This window comes from Cladophialophora carrionii (genome assembly GCF_000365165.1).
Source record: "Cladophialophora carrionii CBS 160.54 unplaced genomic scaffold supercont1.3, whole genome shotgun sequence".
Lineage (NCBI taxonomy): Eukaryota > Fungi > Ascomycota > Eurotiomycetes > Chaetothyriales > Herpotrichiellaceae > Cladophialophora > Cladophialophora carrionii.
Window position 1 is genome coordinate 658,124 of NW_008481828.1, and position 18,133 is coordinate 676,256.

At 54.6% G+C, this 18,133-nt stretch overlaps 7 protein-coding genes across 7 annotated transcripts; 4 read left to right on the plus strand and 3 right to left on the minus strand.

Annotated features, from left to right (window-relative positions):
- Nucleotides 1–1,221: 1,221 nt before the first annotated feature.
- G647_03623 (uncharacterized protein) lies at nt 1,222–2,783 on the plus strand (the record flags this gene model as incomplete). The annotated part of the gene is made up of 3 exons (XM_008727968.1): nt 1,222–1,523; nt 1,574–2,105; nt 2,163–2,783. The coding sequence occupies 3 exons, from the start codon at nt 1,222–1,224 to the stop codon at nt 2,781–2,783; spliced, it is 1,455 nt and encodes a 484-aa protein (XP_008726190.1).
- A 430-nt stretch (nt 2,784–3,213) lies between these two features.
- On the minus strand, nt 3,214–4,662 carry G647_03624 (uncharacterized protein; the record flags this gene model as incomplete). Its single annotated transcript, XM_008727969.1, has 1 exon — nt 3,214–4,662. One exon carries the CDS (start codon nt 4,660–4,662, stop codon nt 3,214–3,216), a length of 1,449 nt encoding a protein of 482 aa, XP_008726191.1.
- A 1,814-nt stretch (nt 4,663–6,476) lies between these two features.
- Nucleotides 6,477–7,076, minus strand: G647_03625 (uncharacterized protein; the record flags this gene model as incomplete). Its single annotated transcript, XM_008727970.1, has 2 exons — nt 6,477–6,662; nt 6,825–7,076. 2 exons carry the CDS (start codon nt 7,074–7,076, stop codon nt 6,477–6,479), a joined length of 438 nt encoding a protein of 145 aa, XP_008726192.1.
- A 710-nt stretch (nt 7,077–7,786) lies between these two features.
- G647_03626 (uncharacterized protein) lies at nt 7,787–9,328 on the minus strand (the record flags this gene model as incomplete). Its single annotated transcript, XM_008727971.1, has 3 exons — nt 7,787–8,867; nt 8,937–9,093; nt 9,145–9,328. 3 exons carry the CDS (start codon nt 9,326–9,328, stop codon nt 7,787–7,789), a joined length of 1,422 nt encoding a protein of 473 aa, XP_008726193.1.
- A 2,197-nt stretch (nt 9,329–11,525) lies between these two features.
- On the plus strand, nt 11,526–13,326 carry G647_03627 (uncharacterized protein; the record flags this gene model as incomplete). The annotated part of the gene is made up of 4 exons (XM_008727972.1): nt 11,526–11,717; nt 11,831–12,017; nt 12,154–13,066; nt 13,134–13,326. 4 exons carry the CDS (start codon nt 11,526–11,528, stop codon nt 13,324–13,326), a joined length of 1,485 nt encoding a protein of 494 aa, XP_008726194.1.
- A 1,274-nt stretch (nt 13,327–14,600) lies between these two features.
- G647_03628 (uncharacterized protein) lies at nt 14,601–15,827 on the plus strand (the record flags this gene model as incomplete). Its single annotated transcript, XM_008727973.1, has 2 exons — nt 14,601–15,244; nt 15,410–15,827. The coding sequence occupies 2 exons, from the start codon at nt 14,601–14,603 to the stop codon at nt 15,825–15,827; spliced, it is 1,062 nt and encodes a 353-aa protein (XP_008726195.1).
- Nucleotides 15,828–16,883: 1,056 nt separating this feature from the next.
- On the plus strand, nt 16,884–17,742 carry G647_03629 (uncharacterized protein; the record flags this gene model as incomplete). Its single annotated transcript, XM_008727974.1, has 2 exons — nt 16,884–16,932; nt 16,964–17,742. 2 exons carry the CDS (start codon nt 16,884–16,886, stop codon nt 17,740–17,742), a joined length of 828 nt encoding a protein of 275 aa, XP_008726196.1.
- Between the last annotated feature and the right edge of the window lie 391 nt (nt 17,743–18,133).

The following is an 18,133-nucleotide window of genomic DNA, read 5'->3' on the forward strand; positions in this document are numbered from 1 at the left end:
CACGTGTTGATGTCTATATCGTGGACTGAGCATCTCAGATGGAATGGCCGTACGGTCATCCCAGCTTTGTCACATAACTAATGGATCGTGAGTCCTCCGTCCACCCGGCAGCGATTCTCCAGCGGCGCTCTTGGCTCTTACTCATCTGCTCGAGTGACTCGCGGGGCCCTAGGCGCCCTAAGTCAAGTGATATCCCGACCCGCACTGGAGACTCTCCATTTTCCGACTGTGATTGCTTTAAGGTCTGCTAGGGCCAGCGCGACGTGGTTCGGCAACCTCGACAGTGCTGCTACAGCACCAGACAGCCGCCAGTTCACGTTGGTCGGGAAATTCAGCAGTCGTGACATTCTAGTGCTGTCCTGAGCACGATCATGTTAGCCGGCGCAGGTCGACCGAGGAAAGCGTGTAGCCGTTGCAAAACTCACAAGGTGCGGCAGTCGCAAGGTCATAATCGGTGTTAGAGACCGAGGAAACAGCCGAAGCCTAATGTCAGTCTTAGGTTCGTTGCACTGGAGAAAAGCCAAACTGTAAAAGGTGCTCGAGATTGAAACGCGTCTGCAACTATGCCACAGATGGCGATAGGAGGAAGGCCAATCCATCCACAGAGACTGCCAGCGTGAAGGAACGAAACTTCTGTTCTTCAGATTCGTCCAACTCCTTTGTGTGTTCAACTGGCGCCACAGTTCAGCATGCTACGGAACCTTCAGGCACGAAATGGCAAATGCCCAACCCTTGCCCGCCATCTTCCGTCCGAACACCCTACCTTGGTATTCCCAGGAGCCTCATCATCACTCTCGTGGACGTATATTATGCCAATGTCTACAACGCCTCGCTCCTCCTGCACAAACCCATGTTCCTCGCCGCGATAGTAGCAGGGACAGCGTGTCAGCATGTCGTACTGAGTGTATGTGCCTTTGCCTTGAAGTAAGACAACCCTTGCCCATCCCATGTGCTGTGGCTGAGTTTCACCGATCAGTTTCCATCAAGATGATAATGAGAGATCCATTCTGCGCGACCACAGCTTCAACACCGAATGGGCAGATCAAGCAGGAAAGCTCGCGTTTCAAGACATTGAAAACCCAACAGAAGATCATGTTGTGACATTCATGAACCTTGCGCTCTTTTGGTACAGCCAAGGCGCATGGCGAAGGTCGGCTATTCACAAAGGTTGACCAACCGCGTTTCCCGAGATGGGCGACAGGAGAATGCCGACTGACCAGGATGCTAGGTAACGCGGCGCAGATATCACACCTTCTTGGCCTTGGTACTGAAAGACCCGGCGCGGAGGACTCGCTCGAGTCAGAAGTGCGCCGCCGCCGTTTCTGGGCTTGCTACCTCATGCACTGTCACGCCATCGAATTGGGCTTCTTGGTCCGGACGGGAGACAACATATTGAGGCTGACCATGCCGTGGAAAGAGGAGGACTATGAAGCCGGGTTGCCCACTTGTCCCAGGGTTTGCTTGAAGTCCGGCGGCAGGACTGGCAGCCTCTACGGCGAATTGGTCAATGCTCTGACATTCTGGTGAGAGTGTCCTACTCATAACTAGCGCTGATAATTGACGACCACCACAGGTCCGAGGTCAATGCTCTGATAAAATCCCCCGAGTCCAGCACTAGCGAAAGACTGAGCGCCATCTACGTCCTGGACGAACGAGTGTCCAACTGGTGGACCACCCTACCAGAGTCACTTCAGCTCATGCCGGCCAAGGTCCAAGTGGTGGCGCAGGACATGCTTCCTAAACTGTTACTCATCCACATTCTATATCGCCAATGTCTTTGTGCGCTTCACGCCTCAATTGTACCTTTGTTCTGCTTGAGTCCCGCGGACCACACCTGGATCTCAGCAAGGCAGACATCCGCCCAGCTGGCTTACGAACATGCTTGCGCCGCGTCGGAGCTCATCAACGCAGTTCTATCCAGTGCGCACAGACTGACAGCCATACCGTCCTTCGTCGCCTACGCTGCGTACTGCGGGTGCGCGATTCAGATCCCTTGGATTTGGTCTAGCCAGCCCGTGCTGAGACAGAGAGCGCAGAGAAACGTAAGGGCCAACGTCAAGCTGATCCAAGTATTGGGGAAGTACTGGAGATTTACAGCTCTATTGGTATGATGCGCCCACCACGGCAAAAGGTTAGCTGCAACTGACAGTCATGCTTTCCAGGAGAGTCACGTCCGCTGCATTTACAAGATCCACGCGAAGCACCTGACCATCCTCGACAATGAGCCAAAGCTCGTTGACCCGACAAAGCTCACGAGCTTCAAAACCAACGCAAGACATGCGAGGCGATCCATCCTCGGACACAATGACATCTTATGGAGAAACGGCGACGTGTTGCCAAGGTCCGGCGAGGAACTCGGCGACCTTGGAATCGAAGAAGATGAAGGTGATCACCGATCTCTTAGAAGATCGTCATCTACGCGGCCTTCGGAGCAAAGCAAGCACCGAGCTGTCTGGAAATCTCCCGCCGGAATCACTCAATCCTCGTCTCAGCGGACCGAGTCGTTCACTACGCAAGGTACGGACCATGTTTCAGACCATCCTGCGATGCGTCGGCAGCAACCAATTGAGGTGGACCTGTTGGAACTCGAGTCACTGGATTTCTTCCGCCCTTTCCACGATCCGGAAATGCTGGACATCTTCCCACATGGCCAGCCCATGGAGTTCTCCTGCTTCCAATCTAACCCTGCAGGTCTTGACCAGTGTGACTTATGGTCTGGCCTCGGAAACAGTGAGCTGGCAATGCCGTATTCGTCCATGGCGCCGCTTGCGATGTCAACGTAGGGAGGAAGCGGCTAGTCAAAGTACCATACGAGGCCATGACTTCCGCTGCAGTGACCCAGGATCCTCGCCTCCCAGGCCATTTTGGACCACAAATCAGGAACCCCACTGTGCGCATTTGTCCAGTTCTTGCTGAACGGTCTCAGGCAAGAGTCAGTGCATTTCCTTTCGTGGAGGACGAGGACGCCGTCGTCAACTGGAAACGTGAACGTCTCCCCCTTTTCAAATGAGATTCGATCATACCTCGCTACGCGCCCCGTCATATTTAGCGAAAAAAGCAACAGCTTCACCCAGGGGCAAAGAGAGAAAAGACTCCTTGAGAGGCGCAGCAATTTCCAGCAGATTCCACATGGGTATCCTATGCATCTGATATTCAGCATGCGACTCGGTGGCCTACCTCCAGCTGCCCGCCGCCATCACCTTCTGACAATACCTACAACTTCACCCCTGCGAAATGGCTCGCAATTTTGTCAACCTCGGCCTTGATCTGCTCAAACGGCGCCTTCTTCGACCTCTCAAAAATATCTCGCGTGGACCGCCTCAACTCGTCCCTCACTTTCGGCCAGTCGACACCTGCCAATCTCCCATCTTGCTTAACCACCTCCCCATCAATCAACACGGTGTCAATGTCACTGGCATTGGCATACAACACCAGTGCCGCAACCGGGTCAAGCACAGGCGCCAACCTCGTGGAATCGCACCTCGTGATGAGCACGTCCGCCCTCTTTCCCGGCGAAATACTCCCCACTACATCCTTCAAACCGACAGCCCTTGCTCCACCCATTGTCGCCATCTCCAAAATCTCCTCACATCTTCTGGAAATGTTCAACGGCGGCCCGCCTCCTGGCAACTCGTGATGTTCCAGATGCCGTTGCGTCTGCAGCAGGAGGCGCATCTGCTGAAACATATCAGCCGGGTTGTTGCACACGACATCACAGCCCAGGCTTGCCGTGCAGCCTTTCTTCTGGGCCCGGAACGCGACCGGATGGCCCATGCCCATCTGCAGCTCCGTGTCCGGGGTGCTCGACAGGGATACGCCCCTGCGGGCCACGGCCTCGAGTTCATCATCGTGCAGCCCAGCGGCGTGGCTGAACAGAAGATCCGGACCGAGCAAATTGCGCTGCTCGAAGTGTCGCACGAGGTGCAATCCCCGGTCGTATTGATCCATGGCAATGTGTCCCGTGATCACGGCCGCGCCGAGGGCGCGCCCGAAGGCAACCTCCTTCGCCGCCTCGTCGATGCCGTGGCGTTCGATCTCCGCGGGCGCAAAGCCAAAACGCAACAGATCCGTCGCATCCTGCTTCTCTTTGAAATGCGTGGCCCTCACACGTTTGGCGTCCTCGAATCTCCATTCCGGGGTGTTCATTTCGCGGTCCAAATTCATCACACTGCCCGGCCAGGGCGGGTTGGCGTACAGTCCGTAGCAGAAGACGCCTCTGATGTTGGCGTCCCTAAGGCCCTTGATCGCCGCGTCTGCGTGCTCGGGACTATTCATGATGTGGCTATGGTCGATCAGAAACGTGATGCCATTGTCGATGCTCTCGAGCGCGCCGCAGTAATTGCCCAGGTACGCGTCGTTGACATCATAGCACGAGCCATAGATGCTGCGAATGTACAGGAAATATTGCGACAGGACATGATCCGAAGTGACGGTACGGAGCTGGGTCTGCCACGTGTGGCGATGCGTGTCGATGAAGCCCGGGGAGATGATCGCGTTGGTGGCGTCAATGACGACGTGCTCGGGCGTCGCTTTGGCCGACAAGTTGGGACCCACGTCCGTAATGGTGTGGTCCGAGATGAGGACGTCACAGTTGTGCACGACGCCGATGGATGGGTCGACGGAGACGACGGTGCCGTTCTGGATATAATATTTCCCAACCATTGTGCCACACGGTAGCCCCTGATCTGGATCTGAGACGCCACGTAGAAATCGGAGCCTCACCTACCTCACCTCACTGTGGAATGAATCTCTGTGCGGGGGAGATGATGAGAGCGTACGGGAGTATGTACGAGGAGCTAGCAACACGGCAACCCGAGAAATCCACAGTATAGTGCAGTACCAGGCATGATCTCGGTTGTATATATACCTTTGTCACTTTCGAGCGCTCCTCACCTCGTTCATCGTGATGTGTGACTCAGTCTGTACACCGCGCGCGTGAGTCTCTGCAGGCAGGTCTCAGGCCTCAGGCCTAACGCATCAGGCTTCCAACCGCGGTGCCGCCACCCGCAGTGTTGCATACCGATCGTATCGACTCGATTTTTGATCTTTGCGACCAAGGAGGACGGATTACGAGTGGCTTTACTCAGCGTTCAGGCCCCGTCAAGCCAAGCGAGGCCAGGACCAGACCAGGACCAGAGCGTAGCGTAGAACCAAGAAAAGGGAGGAAGCCGTGAGGATGAGGATGAGGATGAGGAGAAGATTGGTCTACAGTGCTGTACAGTCCAGTGATGTTGAGGCTCGGGAAATCAGGTGCGCCTCCGCTACCGCTGCAAGGTTTACCGTTGGTGCTCGGAAAATCAGGTGCGCGTGTTGCGACTCGGAAAATCAGATGCGTTTGTGCGCGCGCGTGTGTGTACGACTCAACTGGTGCAACTCAGCTACTGGAGAGTTTCCCGAGCTGCGCGTCGTATGGGTAATTACCCTATGTACTTGTCGCCGATCGCCCATCGTCATCGTTCGGGAAAGGAAGGAAGGACAGACGAATAAAATGGGACGTCGGAGCCAAGTAAATTCCAGATCGGAGGATAGAGCACGGATGTGGTGGCGGAGGACGGATTTCGCAGATGACTACGGAGTACCTGATGAATAGGTAACTTTGAGGACGAGCGGGTTTTATGGCTTGGACTTGCAGGCCCATTTGCAGTCTTGTAGTTTGTGAGCTGGATGGATCGATTGGTGTTGGTGAGCTGACTTGGTTGCATGTTGCGGGATACAATGATGGATGAGGAATGTGAGCGTTGAAGTTGAAGTTGAAGTTGAAATTGAAGTTTAAGTCGACGTCGAGGTCGAACTTGAAATTGCAGATGATGTTGAAGATGGAGGTAAAGATGATTTCCGGGCCCCTTGGATGCTGTGGATGGGGCAACACAGACAACAGACAACAGACGATACTGCAGCATTACATACCTAGTATGGAGTATGGGGTAGCGCTATTGACAGTACGCTGGCCAGCTGTATGTACCTCGTTCTGTTCAGTAGCTAGGCAGAGGGACTTGGATCTTCGAGTCTATGTTATGGTCGCTGCGTATACATAGGTATACAAAGTATTACGATCACTATCCTCGCTATGTTTAAATGTGATCGCGGGAGTACACGGACGTCCCTCCTCGGTACCTTAGTGACTTCTCTCTCTCCAGCCCGTCTCAGCGAACCCAGCTCCAGAAGCCTTACCGACCGCGACCGTTGGCGAATTGAGTAATGCTATGCTGTGCTGTGATGTGCGCGCTGTACTCCGTACTGCCTTATCCTATCCTATCCTCTGTTTTCCGGTCCAGTTCAGTCCGGTCCCAAAACCCAATCCCCATCAATAACAGGACTGCTGTGCACACGTGGAGTCGACTCCGATGGGATAGAGAACCCGAAAGCAGGGTCTATATCAACCAAATTACTCTTTACTCTCCTCCAAAGCCATCCATCCCGTGCTGGGTGGACCCTCACTCCTCAAACCCATGCCATGCTTTCCTCCGAGCTCGTCGTCACCCATCATATTCGCCCGGCTTGCGGGTCCGACTCATAAACGCGTCCACGGCGCTCGTATAGATCTCGGCCTCGTCGCCCTTGTCCCCATTCAAGAACGAATGCCATTTCACCTCGCCGCCTTCGACCATGACGGGCGTGGCGAACGGCGCCCGCTCTGGGCCCAAGTAATCCCACAGTCTCTCCTGGAAAATCGAGCGTAAGTCAGAAGCGATGTCAGAGGTAGGAGCAGAGAGGCAGAGACGGTCAGTCAAAGGCCGCGATGCGATGCGATGCGATGCAACGCAACGCAAAGCCCAAGAAAAACTGGAACCAGCCCCGCCGACTACTGACTACTACACACATACCAGTTGGTGCCACAGTTTCTCATTCACCTCTTTACTGAGGAGCATGGTGTCCGGGTCAAAGTAAGGCAAGGTCGGCAGATTGTGCGTCTTCTTCGCCTGCACGCTCAAGGTCGACCACTGCGTGTCACACCATAGTTGTTTGCGGTAGTCGTTCTTGTGGTTTTCATGCCGGGCGAAGGGCTTGGTGTGCCGGGATGCTGAGTTGATGATGTCGGCGGCCGATTTGCGCGTTGTGGTTGAAGGGTTCGACATGATAATAGAGACGTCGGTCTGCCCTCGAATACTACAGTAGCTCGTGCACCCGGTGATAATGAGCTACAAGACGTATTATCAGGATGCGGAGTGATATCAGTATTGTGGTATATATCACGGCGGCAGCTTCGGGAGTTTTGCGGTATTTTCGAGCTACGGTGCGTCATCAAGCCGGGACACGCACAACCCCTTCACGTGGGTTTCACTCTTCTCTGTTGAAGCTTCATTGTTCATCTCAACTCGTTCATTGACAGTCTCATGGTCCCCAGCAAGTGGTACACACTCGCAAATGTCATTCGAGGCTCAAGGCAAGCAGTGGTAACAAGTCCAGGTGCAGGTCAGGTACAGGACAAGAATATCCCTCCCATCAACCCTGAAACAATCCCACGGCTCAACATGTCGACACATCTCTCATCTCCGCTTCATTTCATCTTCGTATTGTTCAGCTTCTGCTATCGAAGTCAGCTCACAAAGGTATTGTAATTCCGCCTGGGAATATCCCTCAGTGTAGAGGCCTCCAGCTCATCATCAGCATATCTCTTTGTTTCATTTCATTTCGTTCGTCAAATCATAACCGTGGGCCTGCAGCCTGCGAAAAAAGATCATTCCATCTCTCGTTCCAGGATGCATTTCCAAGACATATGTGTAAGGGATGTCTGGGTACCCAACTGATAGCCGCCAGGGCGAAGCTATAGCCGCACATACCGCCTTTACAGCCGGCCATCCTGGTGACCATGCTTGCGTTTGTGGCCTCTACGATGGACACGCGCAACCGACGAGGGACCACCTGACACAGTCACAGTCACAACTTCCTCGACCAAGACCAAGTTGATCATGACACCATTGCTCATGAAAGCAGTCGTGGTTATGTGTTGACTCTTGGTTGTGCATGGACTCAGCGTGGTGGCTGGCGGCGAGGTCGACATCGAGGCAGTGGGTCCAGGAGTGGGTACGGCAGGTGTGGACAAGGCTGTGGAATTGGCAGTGGGTGCAGGTCTCGCAGTCGCCGCTGTGGCTCCAGGCGCAGGTCCCATGGTGGCCGATCCAGGCCCAGCCTGTATCTGGACATTTCCCGGCAATTGCTGAATGAGATTGATCGGCTCGTTCTGCAGAATTTCTGGAGTCTCCATCTTGCATTGAGTGCCAGCATCAACTTCTTGTAGGTCAAAGATTGGACAGTCGTCCTGGTTGCCGGAAGCCTGCTGCGGAAGATTGCATGCAGGGCTGTCGATGGCACTCTGTAGGACACCTGCATCCCATGCGCACATGAAGTCTCCATGATAGCCATATCCTGTGGGGTCACCGTTGGAGAAGGTAAATTGTCCGCCCATTCCGGCGAAGAGGTTTGTTTGATAGATAGTTTCGTAGAACAATGTTGGCAGGCGCACAGGATATCCGTCCGGACATTGGCCATTTTGGACCTCATGCGGATAGGCGACATGGCTGGTGTGGTCTTCACTGTCGAGATCTTTGCCGTTCCAGCAGGACGGGAACATGACCTCAGCACGGATGCCATCTGTACATTGGGCGTCGAGGAAACGTTTGTCTCGCAGGTAGTGGTATTGGCGTGCACCCTCTGGCTGTGCACCGTAGTTTAGACAGTTGAAACCAAGAGCCTTTTCCATGAGTGCTGGCTGAGACTTGTCACTGGCATTCCAGTTCGACATTGGCGGGTCTGGGTTAGGACCAAGAAAAGCACGCTTTATGGAATTGCCGGCCACCATACGGAAGTTCTGTGGGAAGGCCGTGACCGGGTCTTGGAAGACTGGGTCACGCTCGGTGAAGTAGTACCTGTGCGTTCCAAATGTCAGCCTGCAGCACGTGGCTTTGAGTTCGGGAAGACTTCGGGGGAGTTCTTACACAGTCAAACCGCCAGATGTCGGAACCATTTCGAGAGTGCCGTTGGCGTGCTGGAAGTACATGCGCGGAGTCCAGTAGACAGAGTGATCTTGCAGGATGGAGCAGCTCGTGCAGTTCGATGCGAGAAGCTCTTCAAGAGTTGGCTCAAGTCCCATATCTGCGACAGTGGTCAGTGTTCCTGTCTGACACTAGTGGTGATCGAACTTACTGGATGCGCCAAATATTACGTGGAGATGCTGAGATGGGGTGCCGGGGGCGACAATGGGATCAACTCTGCCGTTGCCCAGTTCGCCGTGGCAGAGATGACGGAAAAAGGCATTGGCCGGGCCAATGAAGAAGAGGGACACGAGAAGCATGAGAGAGGTTTTGAGCTTGACGCGCATTGTCGCCATTGTCCGATCGGTCGCGGCTTTTTGTAGGAGGTTTAGCTGCGGAATGAGTGTTTGACGGTTAATGATCGAAGAAGTGGTAGATCGGTCGGCGGTATCAAGTCGGAGTGTAAGGAACGAATGTATGAAGGAGTGGAAAGATAACGACGGGATGATCGATAAAAGAGCGTCGGAGGTCGGTTGAGCAGGGGACAAGAGACGGTCGATGGGAAAGATAGAAGAGCGCAAACACGAAGATGAGTCGGTAGGTGAGAGATCAACTGGCAAAGTGAGCAAGAAAATGCGGGAGCAGGGAAAGCGCCGCGGTTCACTTACCGCCAAAATTTGGTGACCGCGACCCCAGCTTCACTCCTCGAGCCTTCTGTGTTGACCGCTGTTCGCTTCACCTGGTCGTCACAATACTCGCAGTTAACCGTGAAGTCCTTGCCGCCTTGGAACCTCACTGCCGTTGCGCTGCCGCCGAGAACCCGACCTAGCACCGCACGCGAATATGGGTGAGCGTATAGTGAATATTGTTCGACCCTTGGAATCGTCTGGCTGTTTCGATCACACCACCGCAGGACAATTTGAGCGCTGTTGGAAGTACGGGGTCAGGGTTCAGAGGCAGTCGCTGACAGTCGTGCGCTTGTATCAGCTATGTATGCTCTGGTCAGCCAGCTGCCAGTTCTCTGACGGTATGTGCTCGCAGCCAAATTGCGACAAACAACCTCGTGGGGAAGTTGAAATGAGCGGACGTTGTTATGGAGCACACAACAGGAGGCGACAAGAATAAATCGCCAGAGAAACGAGGGTAGCATCACACATAAAGACCAGATGCTCAACAAAGACCGCTTCACCGACCTCATCTACTCATCTTACAGGCGTGGTCATTCATTTGCACCTGACTTCATCTGCTTTGTCCCCGCTGTTCGGAGATCCAGCGTCGGGGATGCGTCGCTGGTGCAGAACCATGGATTGAAATCCAGCTGAAATCTCAATTCCTGCTGGTTGCCTTGGTCCTCTCTGCGCCATGGGATTGCGAAGGGCAATGCACAGGAAGTAGTCCTGCGCCTCACGCGTCGCTCGCCTTTCATTCCTTTGTTGTTGCACGTGTGCCATGCCATGTCTTTGTCATCGTTAATGCAAGATACCGCATGCTAATCTCCGCCGGTGTACAGTGCCGGAAGTGAACAAACAGATGCGATTGGGAGGCCCCTTGTCAGGAAAGCTCCAGAGTCGGGCAAGATACCTGGTTGGACATGTCACGGGTCGCGGCCATGTTGTTAGAGGGTGATAAATCCAACCATCCCTTGCGTCACCAACGAGCGAGGTTCGCTTAGGCCATCCGTGGCCTCGTGTTCGCAATCAACGTGGGCACCCAGCAGTGATCGACCCAGCCGGTTGTGCGCGAGAGCCGACGGAGTCTGCGGGAAACCTGCGAGATGGACCTCTTCACTGAGTAGAGCAGAGCATACACGGTATTTCCATGTGGGAAGGGAAGAGGAAGTCGTCGAGAACAGGATGACTTGAAAGGCGTCTTGGGCTGGACTTGGCCACACTAACATATCCAGTAGATAGCCGACCACGCTAACCATTATTCCCTGCAATAGGGGTCTCTAGGCGTGTCCTGAATGGAACGTTCTGTCTTGTGCTTCTGAAGCCGTCGCAAGATGTCGCATCAGGACCGCAATTCCAGCAAGGGTTCAAGGACTCGTAGCACTCCAAAGTCATTCTAGAAGTGGCCATCCAATTAAAAGCTTCTCCCGGAAGCTGCGTCTGGCGTGCCGAAGTACCTCGCCGATAACCGCTGGTACGCGAATCCCAGACACGTTTGCCCCTGTGAGCCCTACCAGGGGCTCGGAGTGGCGCGCATCGAACGGTTTGCCCAGCAAAGCAGAAAATCTCTTCACTGGGTAGGATCCCGATATATTAGACTTTTGGTAGGATCTAGTACAGCCATGAACCGGTCACGAAGACTTACGTCAGGGTCAAACCCGAAGATGGAGATAGATAGGACGGCAGGTCAGTTGGTGCCGACCGGATGTGTATGTCTCTGACTAGGAACAGACCTGGAGGGCGAGATGGCCCTGACCCGGAGTATGTTGCACGAATCGACTCTTGCAACGCTACTGACCTCGCAACAGTGATGAGCAACATCTCCACCACGGGTCACATTCCCGAAGCTCGGGTCCTGATTATCATGACGGGAGGTACCATCTGTATGCAGAAATCGCCCAACGGCCTCGTCCCGGCGCGGAACTTCTTGGAAAGATGCATGGCGCCGCGGCCGGAATTCAACGACGGGGAGATCCATGACCCCATGGAAGTGAGGTTGCACGACGGGCCCGATGGCCTGGGCGAATTGCAGAGCTTGCGGACGCCGACGAGCGCATATGGGAAACGGGTCAGGCAAGTCAGCGGCTTTCACCGCTGAGCCAGCATCGTCACTTTGCCATAGCAGCCGGCTCTGGGATGTGACGTCGGCCGTGACCGTGCTGACTTCTCTCCAGATATGCGGTGCTTGAGTTCGAGCCCCTGCTCGACTCGTCGTCCATCGACAGCCACGGATGGGCCGAGATTGCGCAAACAATATTCCGAAATTACAAGCTGTTCGACGGATTCGTCGTCCTTCACGGCACCGACAGTCTCGCTTACACCTGTTCGGCTCTAAGCTTCATGTTGCAGAACTTGGGCAAGCCCGTCATACTCACTGGTACGTCGGTCCATATACATGTCACGTGCGATCTGGCTCTTGCACAATCAGCAGGCCTCCGACGTGCTGTTCATATAGGAGTTCTGTAGCTCCGTTCGGAGCCGTGCATGGAGGTGACAGAGCTGACGGTCAAAAGGTTCCCAGGTGCCCTTCTCAGAACGCAAGAACGACGCGATGGAAAATCTCCTCGACTCCCTGGATATTGCAGGGCACTTCATGATCCCTGAGGTCTGCCTCTGCTTCAACTCCACGCTGTTTCGGGGCAACAGAACAACAAAGGTCTCGGCAAGCGCGTTCGATGCGTTTGCTTCTCCCAACTTTCCTCCGTTAGCCAAAATCTCTGCGATCGATACCAGCGTCGAATGGAGTCTGGTCACAAGGTCTACGTCCTTGGAGGCATTCAGCGTTCAGGCGAACCTCCAGATCCATTACGTGGCTTGTTTGCGCATTTTTCCGGGTATCAAACCTAGCATGGTGGACTCGGTCCTGAGGACCGAGGGCTTGCAAGGCCTTGTCCTCGAGACGTTCGGTGCTGGGAATGCTCCCAGTGGGCATGATAACAAGCTCACGCAGGTAATCACCGAGGCCGTGCAGCGCGGCATCGTGATTGTGAACATCACTCAGTGCTTGACCGGGAGTGTCAACCCTCTTTATGCGCCGGGAATGGTGCTTGGGCGTGCAGGAGTCGTCGCAGGTGGTGATATGACAAGCGAGGCGGCGCTGACCAAGCTGTCGTATCTGCTGGGCTTACCCGGGGCCACACCGGATTCAGTGGCTAAAGGCATGGCAGTCTCAATTCGCGGTGAGCTTTCTGAGCACGCGGGTACTATCTTCAGACACCCAACCGGCGAACTTTCGTCGCCTGTCGCCCAGCTCACAGCGATCGCCTATGCGATCGCAAGCGGAGACGTCGAGAAAGTGAAAGACCTGCTTCGCAACGACAGCCAGCTCATGAACCGCGCGGACTACTCTGGAAATACGCCGGTCCATCTCGCAGCGACGGGTCCTAGCCTGGCCGTCCTTCGGCACCTTCTATCCCTTGGTGCATCGTAAGTCTGGAGAAATCCTTGCATTTTAAACTTTCCCCCGCCAGGACAAGCTAACTGCCTCTCGCAGGGTACACATCCGAAACCACACTGGATCAGGCAGGACACCACTCTTTCTTGCCGCGAACGCAGGTCTCTTACCGCATGTTTTGCTCTTACGGCAGGCGGGCGGACATCTCCATGCCGAAGAGTTGGAGACGGCGAGACTCCACGCCAGCCAACGACCAGACGTATGGAAGGCAGCCGGCCTGGAGGCGCCCTAAGAGACCTGGAACGGCCTGTGAGGGTGAGGACCTTGGAGCACGGTGATCCCCACCAGAGTCAATCACGACGCAGCGGTATCGGCACATGGGCTCACCAGATGTGCTTTCTGCGCCCGTTGGAGGTGTGGACCATGCCGCAGGCTAAAGCGCCCCTAGCATGCCATGCAAGATCACCAGATGATTACCTCGGCGTGCGTCCAGCCCTCGTGGCATCGTAGGACGAATTTGGATGCACGTCCCACAGCCAAAATGGTCAAGCTACGAGGGCGAGGCGCCTGTACTACGAGGGACGGGCAGGCAACACGTCATTTTTCGAGCACCTCTGCCAACAACACCATAGCATGAGAGGCATGGGAAAAGCCCAGCGCGATGGGGCCGCGGAGGTGTCCGGAGTGAGGATTGACGACGCCCAGCTTTGGTACCCACCACAGCCAAACTTATCTCGTCACCGACATCTCAGTGGGACTACTGTGTATGCACCCGGACCACCTGGCAGGCCCCTAAGCGATCGTGGGCGTGAGACACTCATGCCATTCCCGCTGGCCTTGGCCTAGAGTTAACTACACGATCCAGGGAGCCGGCTGACCCTGGGCGCTGATTGCCACTCTCCCCGCCTTTTCAAGAGACCTGGTCCTCCCCCGCATTTGATTTGGCGGCGTGTGCCTGACATAGCCATCCGTGGATGGCGGAAGTCGGCTGGCGACGGTCGTCACCTCCTGTCCCTCTGGTCTGACCCCCTCAACAGATCGAGGTGGTCTCGACGTTGACGGATTCGGGTTCTGATTCCTCAACGGCGCATCAGGCACACAGGAAGCGTTTGAAATGTCGTGCTCAACATGGACCCGGACACCCGCTACTACCTTTGTCTCCGGTTACGTAAAGGATAAGCTGCATCAGGTTTGGCGGTGATAGACCTTTTTCACACACAGTCACAGAATTTCGCTCAGGCCAATGGTCCTCGAATGTGCAGACCGGACTGGTGCACGGAGTCCCAGTGACTCTCTTGCCCAATACGGCGGTATGGCCATGCTCATGATTCCTTCCCAACGTTTGGGAACTTACAGTGTGGTCACTCCTTCTCTTCTGTTTTTCTATTCAACTCTCCGGGCCGCTGCAAGGATCACCAAATCCGTGGATTTTAGCTGCTGTTCACTTCTTTTGCGCAAATTTCCATATCACGTTTTTGTCCTCTGGCGATATACTAAGTCTGTCCTTTCCGTCCAATTCTCAGCCGCAGGCCTCTCGCTCTGACGGCACGAGGCATAGACTGCCACATGCCCAACAAGAGCAAGACTATCGCCATCGTCAACGGTACTGGTCGTCAAGCGGCGTCGGTTATCCGAGCAGTGGCGGCTCTGGGTTATGCCGTCCGGGCGCAAGTCCACTCCTTGCAAGGATTGGTTGCTGAAGAGCTCGCCGAGTTTCCCAATGTCACCTTGTTCGAGGGGCCGTTGTTGAACAACCAAGTCCTCATCGACACCATCTTCGAGGGCGCGCAGATAGCCTTCATCAACACCAACCCCCTCGGCGGCGATGAGATCAAAATCGGCAAGGCTCTAGCCAATGCGGCCAAGAAGCGGAACATCCAGCATTACATCTACAGCAGCATGCCCGACCACTCGATACACAACCCACACTGGCCGGCTCTGCCGCAATGGGCTTGCAAGTTCACGGTGGAGAACTACATCCGGCAGCTTGGCCTCCCGTCAACCTTTGTCTATGCGGGAATCTACAACAACAACTTCACGAGCTTACCGTATCCTCTATTCTGCATGGACTTCAAGGACAACGGGAGGCTCGAATGGCGCGCACCTTTTCATCCAGACACCAAATTACCTTGGCTGGACGCAGAACACGACGTCGGGCCCGCGGTGTTGCAGATTTTCAAGGACGGTCCGAGCAAGTGGAATGGACACAGGTATGTTTGCGCTCCGTCCTTGGCCCTTTTTACAGAGTTTTCCTTGCTAGTTCTTCTTCACGAGCCAACAAATGAAAACGACTCGAAAATTGGCGGTCGATCATCACCGTTTCAGGAGCGACGAGAGCTTGAGGCCGATTTAGATCTGACACTCCACATCACTAGGATCGCCTTAGCATTTGAGATGCTCACGCCAATCCAAGTTTGTCAAGCCTTTGAACAAGCACTGGAACGGCCGTGCAAATACGTCTTCGACAGACATATCGAAGTCAAGGTCCCCGTGCCGAATGGTTACCGCGAACAGCTCGCCGGCATTGAAATCCTGTTCGGACAATATAACGCGCCTTATTTCCCGGGCCCGGATTTCGACTACGACACCAGACGCAAGGGCAGCAACGAGACCATCACGCCAGGCAGGAACAGCAGCGAGTCGCGCAAAGCCAAACCTGGCAAATTGACCGACGAAGCCCGGTCTCTTTGGCCAGCGTACCGGCCCATCTATGAGTACGCCAAGGAGGCTTTCATTGTCGAGGAGGAAGCAAACGGCAAGACTTGGATGATTGACAAAAGTGTGAGCACTTGAAGAGTTGGCATCTTCGTTCGTGCGCCTGGCAACGACCGTTTATGGTATTCGACGAATTTCTGGGCTGTAAAGTAATTTATGACGGAACAAGCATAGCATGTGTCGCATTGTCTGGGAAACAGGTTGTGAAACCGGAATCGTACGGGCGTATTGCATTGAGCATCTGCTGAACAGGACGATGACGGCCTAGGTGATGGACTTGAGGCTTTTGTCAGTTCCAAACGGATGATTCGACTCTCTCCTTGTCCCACCGTCGCCAGATCCAACAACATTCCGCGAGTTTCCAGCGACTTTGATCAACCAATTTACAGGACCATGGCCACGCGACAGAGTACATGGTCCATCCGAGCTCTTTGTGAGTATGATGCTCTTGGTACTCGGATCTCGGCTCTCGCTCTTTGGTCCTCGGGTTCGACCTTTCGGGCAATCTCCTGATTGATCTATTACCAAAGATTTTCGGTTCTCCTGCCGCCGGTGAAGGAATGGGTGGCGACATGATGCCATAGAACATGGAGTCGTGCCACTTGCAGCCATGTCGCAGTAAATGTGATTCTCCCCGTAGAACAATCGCCCGACTGCTCCTCTCTATCGTGGAAGCGCTGCATGGAGCGAAGAGGCTTTCCATTCCAACCACTCTGTCCCGAAGCAGGCTGCCTGCATTGGCACAAGGGCGCTTCGTATCCGGGCTCTACAGACCCAAGACAAAAGGACATCCATGCCAACAGCTTCGATTGCCGACGTCATGATCTAGAATGAGTGCAAGGATGATGCTGGTTATGTTTCCAGAGATACACAGCACTCTTTCGGGTACCTGTCCATATGTCTGTTGGCGCAGACGATTGATGACTCAGCATGGCATTCGGAGTTTTCGATCAGTCTCAATTTTCTTTTTTTTCTTTTCGGCACAGTCACTCATACAAGAGTGGGAATAACTCTTGTCGCGGGCTTCCTAACTGTAGTCAATTCTTACTTGCCTTTGTGGGTGACCTGAATATCAAGCAGCTACCGTTGCTTCTGTGCTGAGCCGGCTGTCTTTGACAGGGCCATCAGTCAAACATGTCGGACAAAGATGCGGCCACGCCTCGATTGTTCCTGATACGCCACGGTAAGACTTTTCATTCACCCCCGGTCATCAGAATCATTATGGACCTGGAATAAGCCGTCGCTGTTCTTACCCAAAAGAGTCGTTGCTGTCGTTGTTGCCGCCCCCGTCTTTTCGACTCACACGAGCCACTTCTTCCTAGGTGAAACGGAGTGGTCCCGTAATGGCCGCTACACCGGAATCAGCGACATCCCTCTCCTACCCGAAGGCGAGGAGAAAGTCCGCCAGACAGCCTCGGTCGTCTTCGGTGGTGGACGATTGATCGACCCCAGCAAGCTCACATCTATCATCTGCAGCCCGAGGAAACGCGCACGACGAACACTCGAAATCCTACTGGAGCAGATACAAGATGCCGTCACGAAGGAAACGCTCGAAAGAAAAACGAATGTCACCGAGGAGATTGCGGAATGGGGTTATGGCGACTACGAGGGCCTCTATACCCGTCAGATCCAAGAGCTCCGCAAGTCGAGAGGTCTCGACAAGGAACGGGCCTGGGATATTTGGCGAGACGGGTGTGAAGGGAGCGGAGGAGAGTCGGCGGCACAAGTGCAAGCACGCCTCGATGGGCTGATTTCGCAAATCACGTCAATTCACCAGGAAGCGTTGGAGAAAGGCGACCGGAAAAGTGATGTCGTTGTGGTAGCGCACGGCCACATATTGAGAGCGTTTGTCAAGAGGTGGTTACAGTTCGACATGGGCGCCAGGCTGGAGTTGATGCTGGAGCCGGGAGGCGTGTGTGGGTTGAGCTATGCGCATGGCCATATTGAGCAGAGGGCCGTCCTCGTCGGCATGAGCTTCCCCAGTTCGACCTGAGCCTTAGACACGAAGACCACTCTGGGAAGATATAAGAATACTGGTCGCGCCGCAGATGGCACCGCCCGCACCTGGATCTCTTGTCAAGCGAGAGCACGAGGAGCTAAGGATTCCGTCTTAGCCCATCACTCCTCCTCGCCCTCTCCAACGTGGCACCCTGCTCCGTACATTTAACGCGCCTAGCTCGACATGACGTAATAGTTATCTAAATCGGTCTAGTGCCTCGCTTATCAAAGCTTCGTCACTGGCGGACATTTTTTTCTGTTTTCTCGCTTCTGCCGGTCGCGTGCGTCTTCGGTTTCTGTGTGTCAATCCGCGTCGAAGCAGCGAAAGCTCACCACCTCGTTGCTGGAAACTGCCTACTGGGTATTGCCGAACTGCTGGTGCCGCC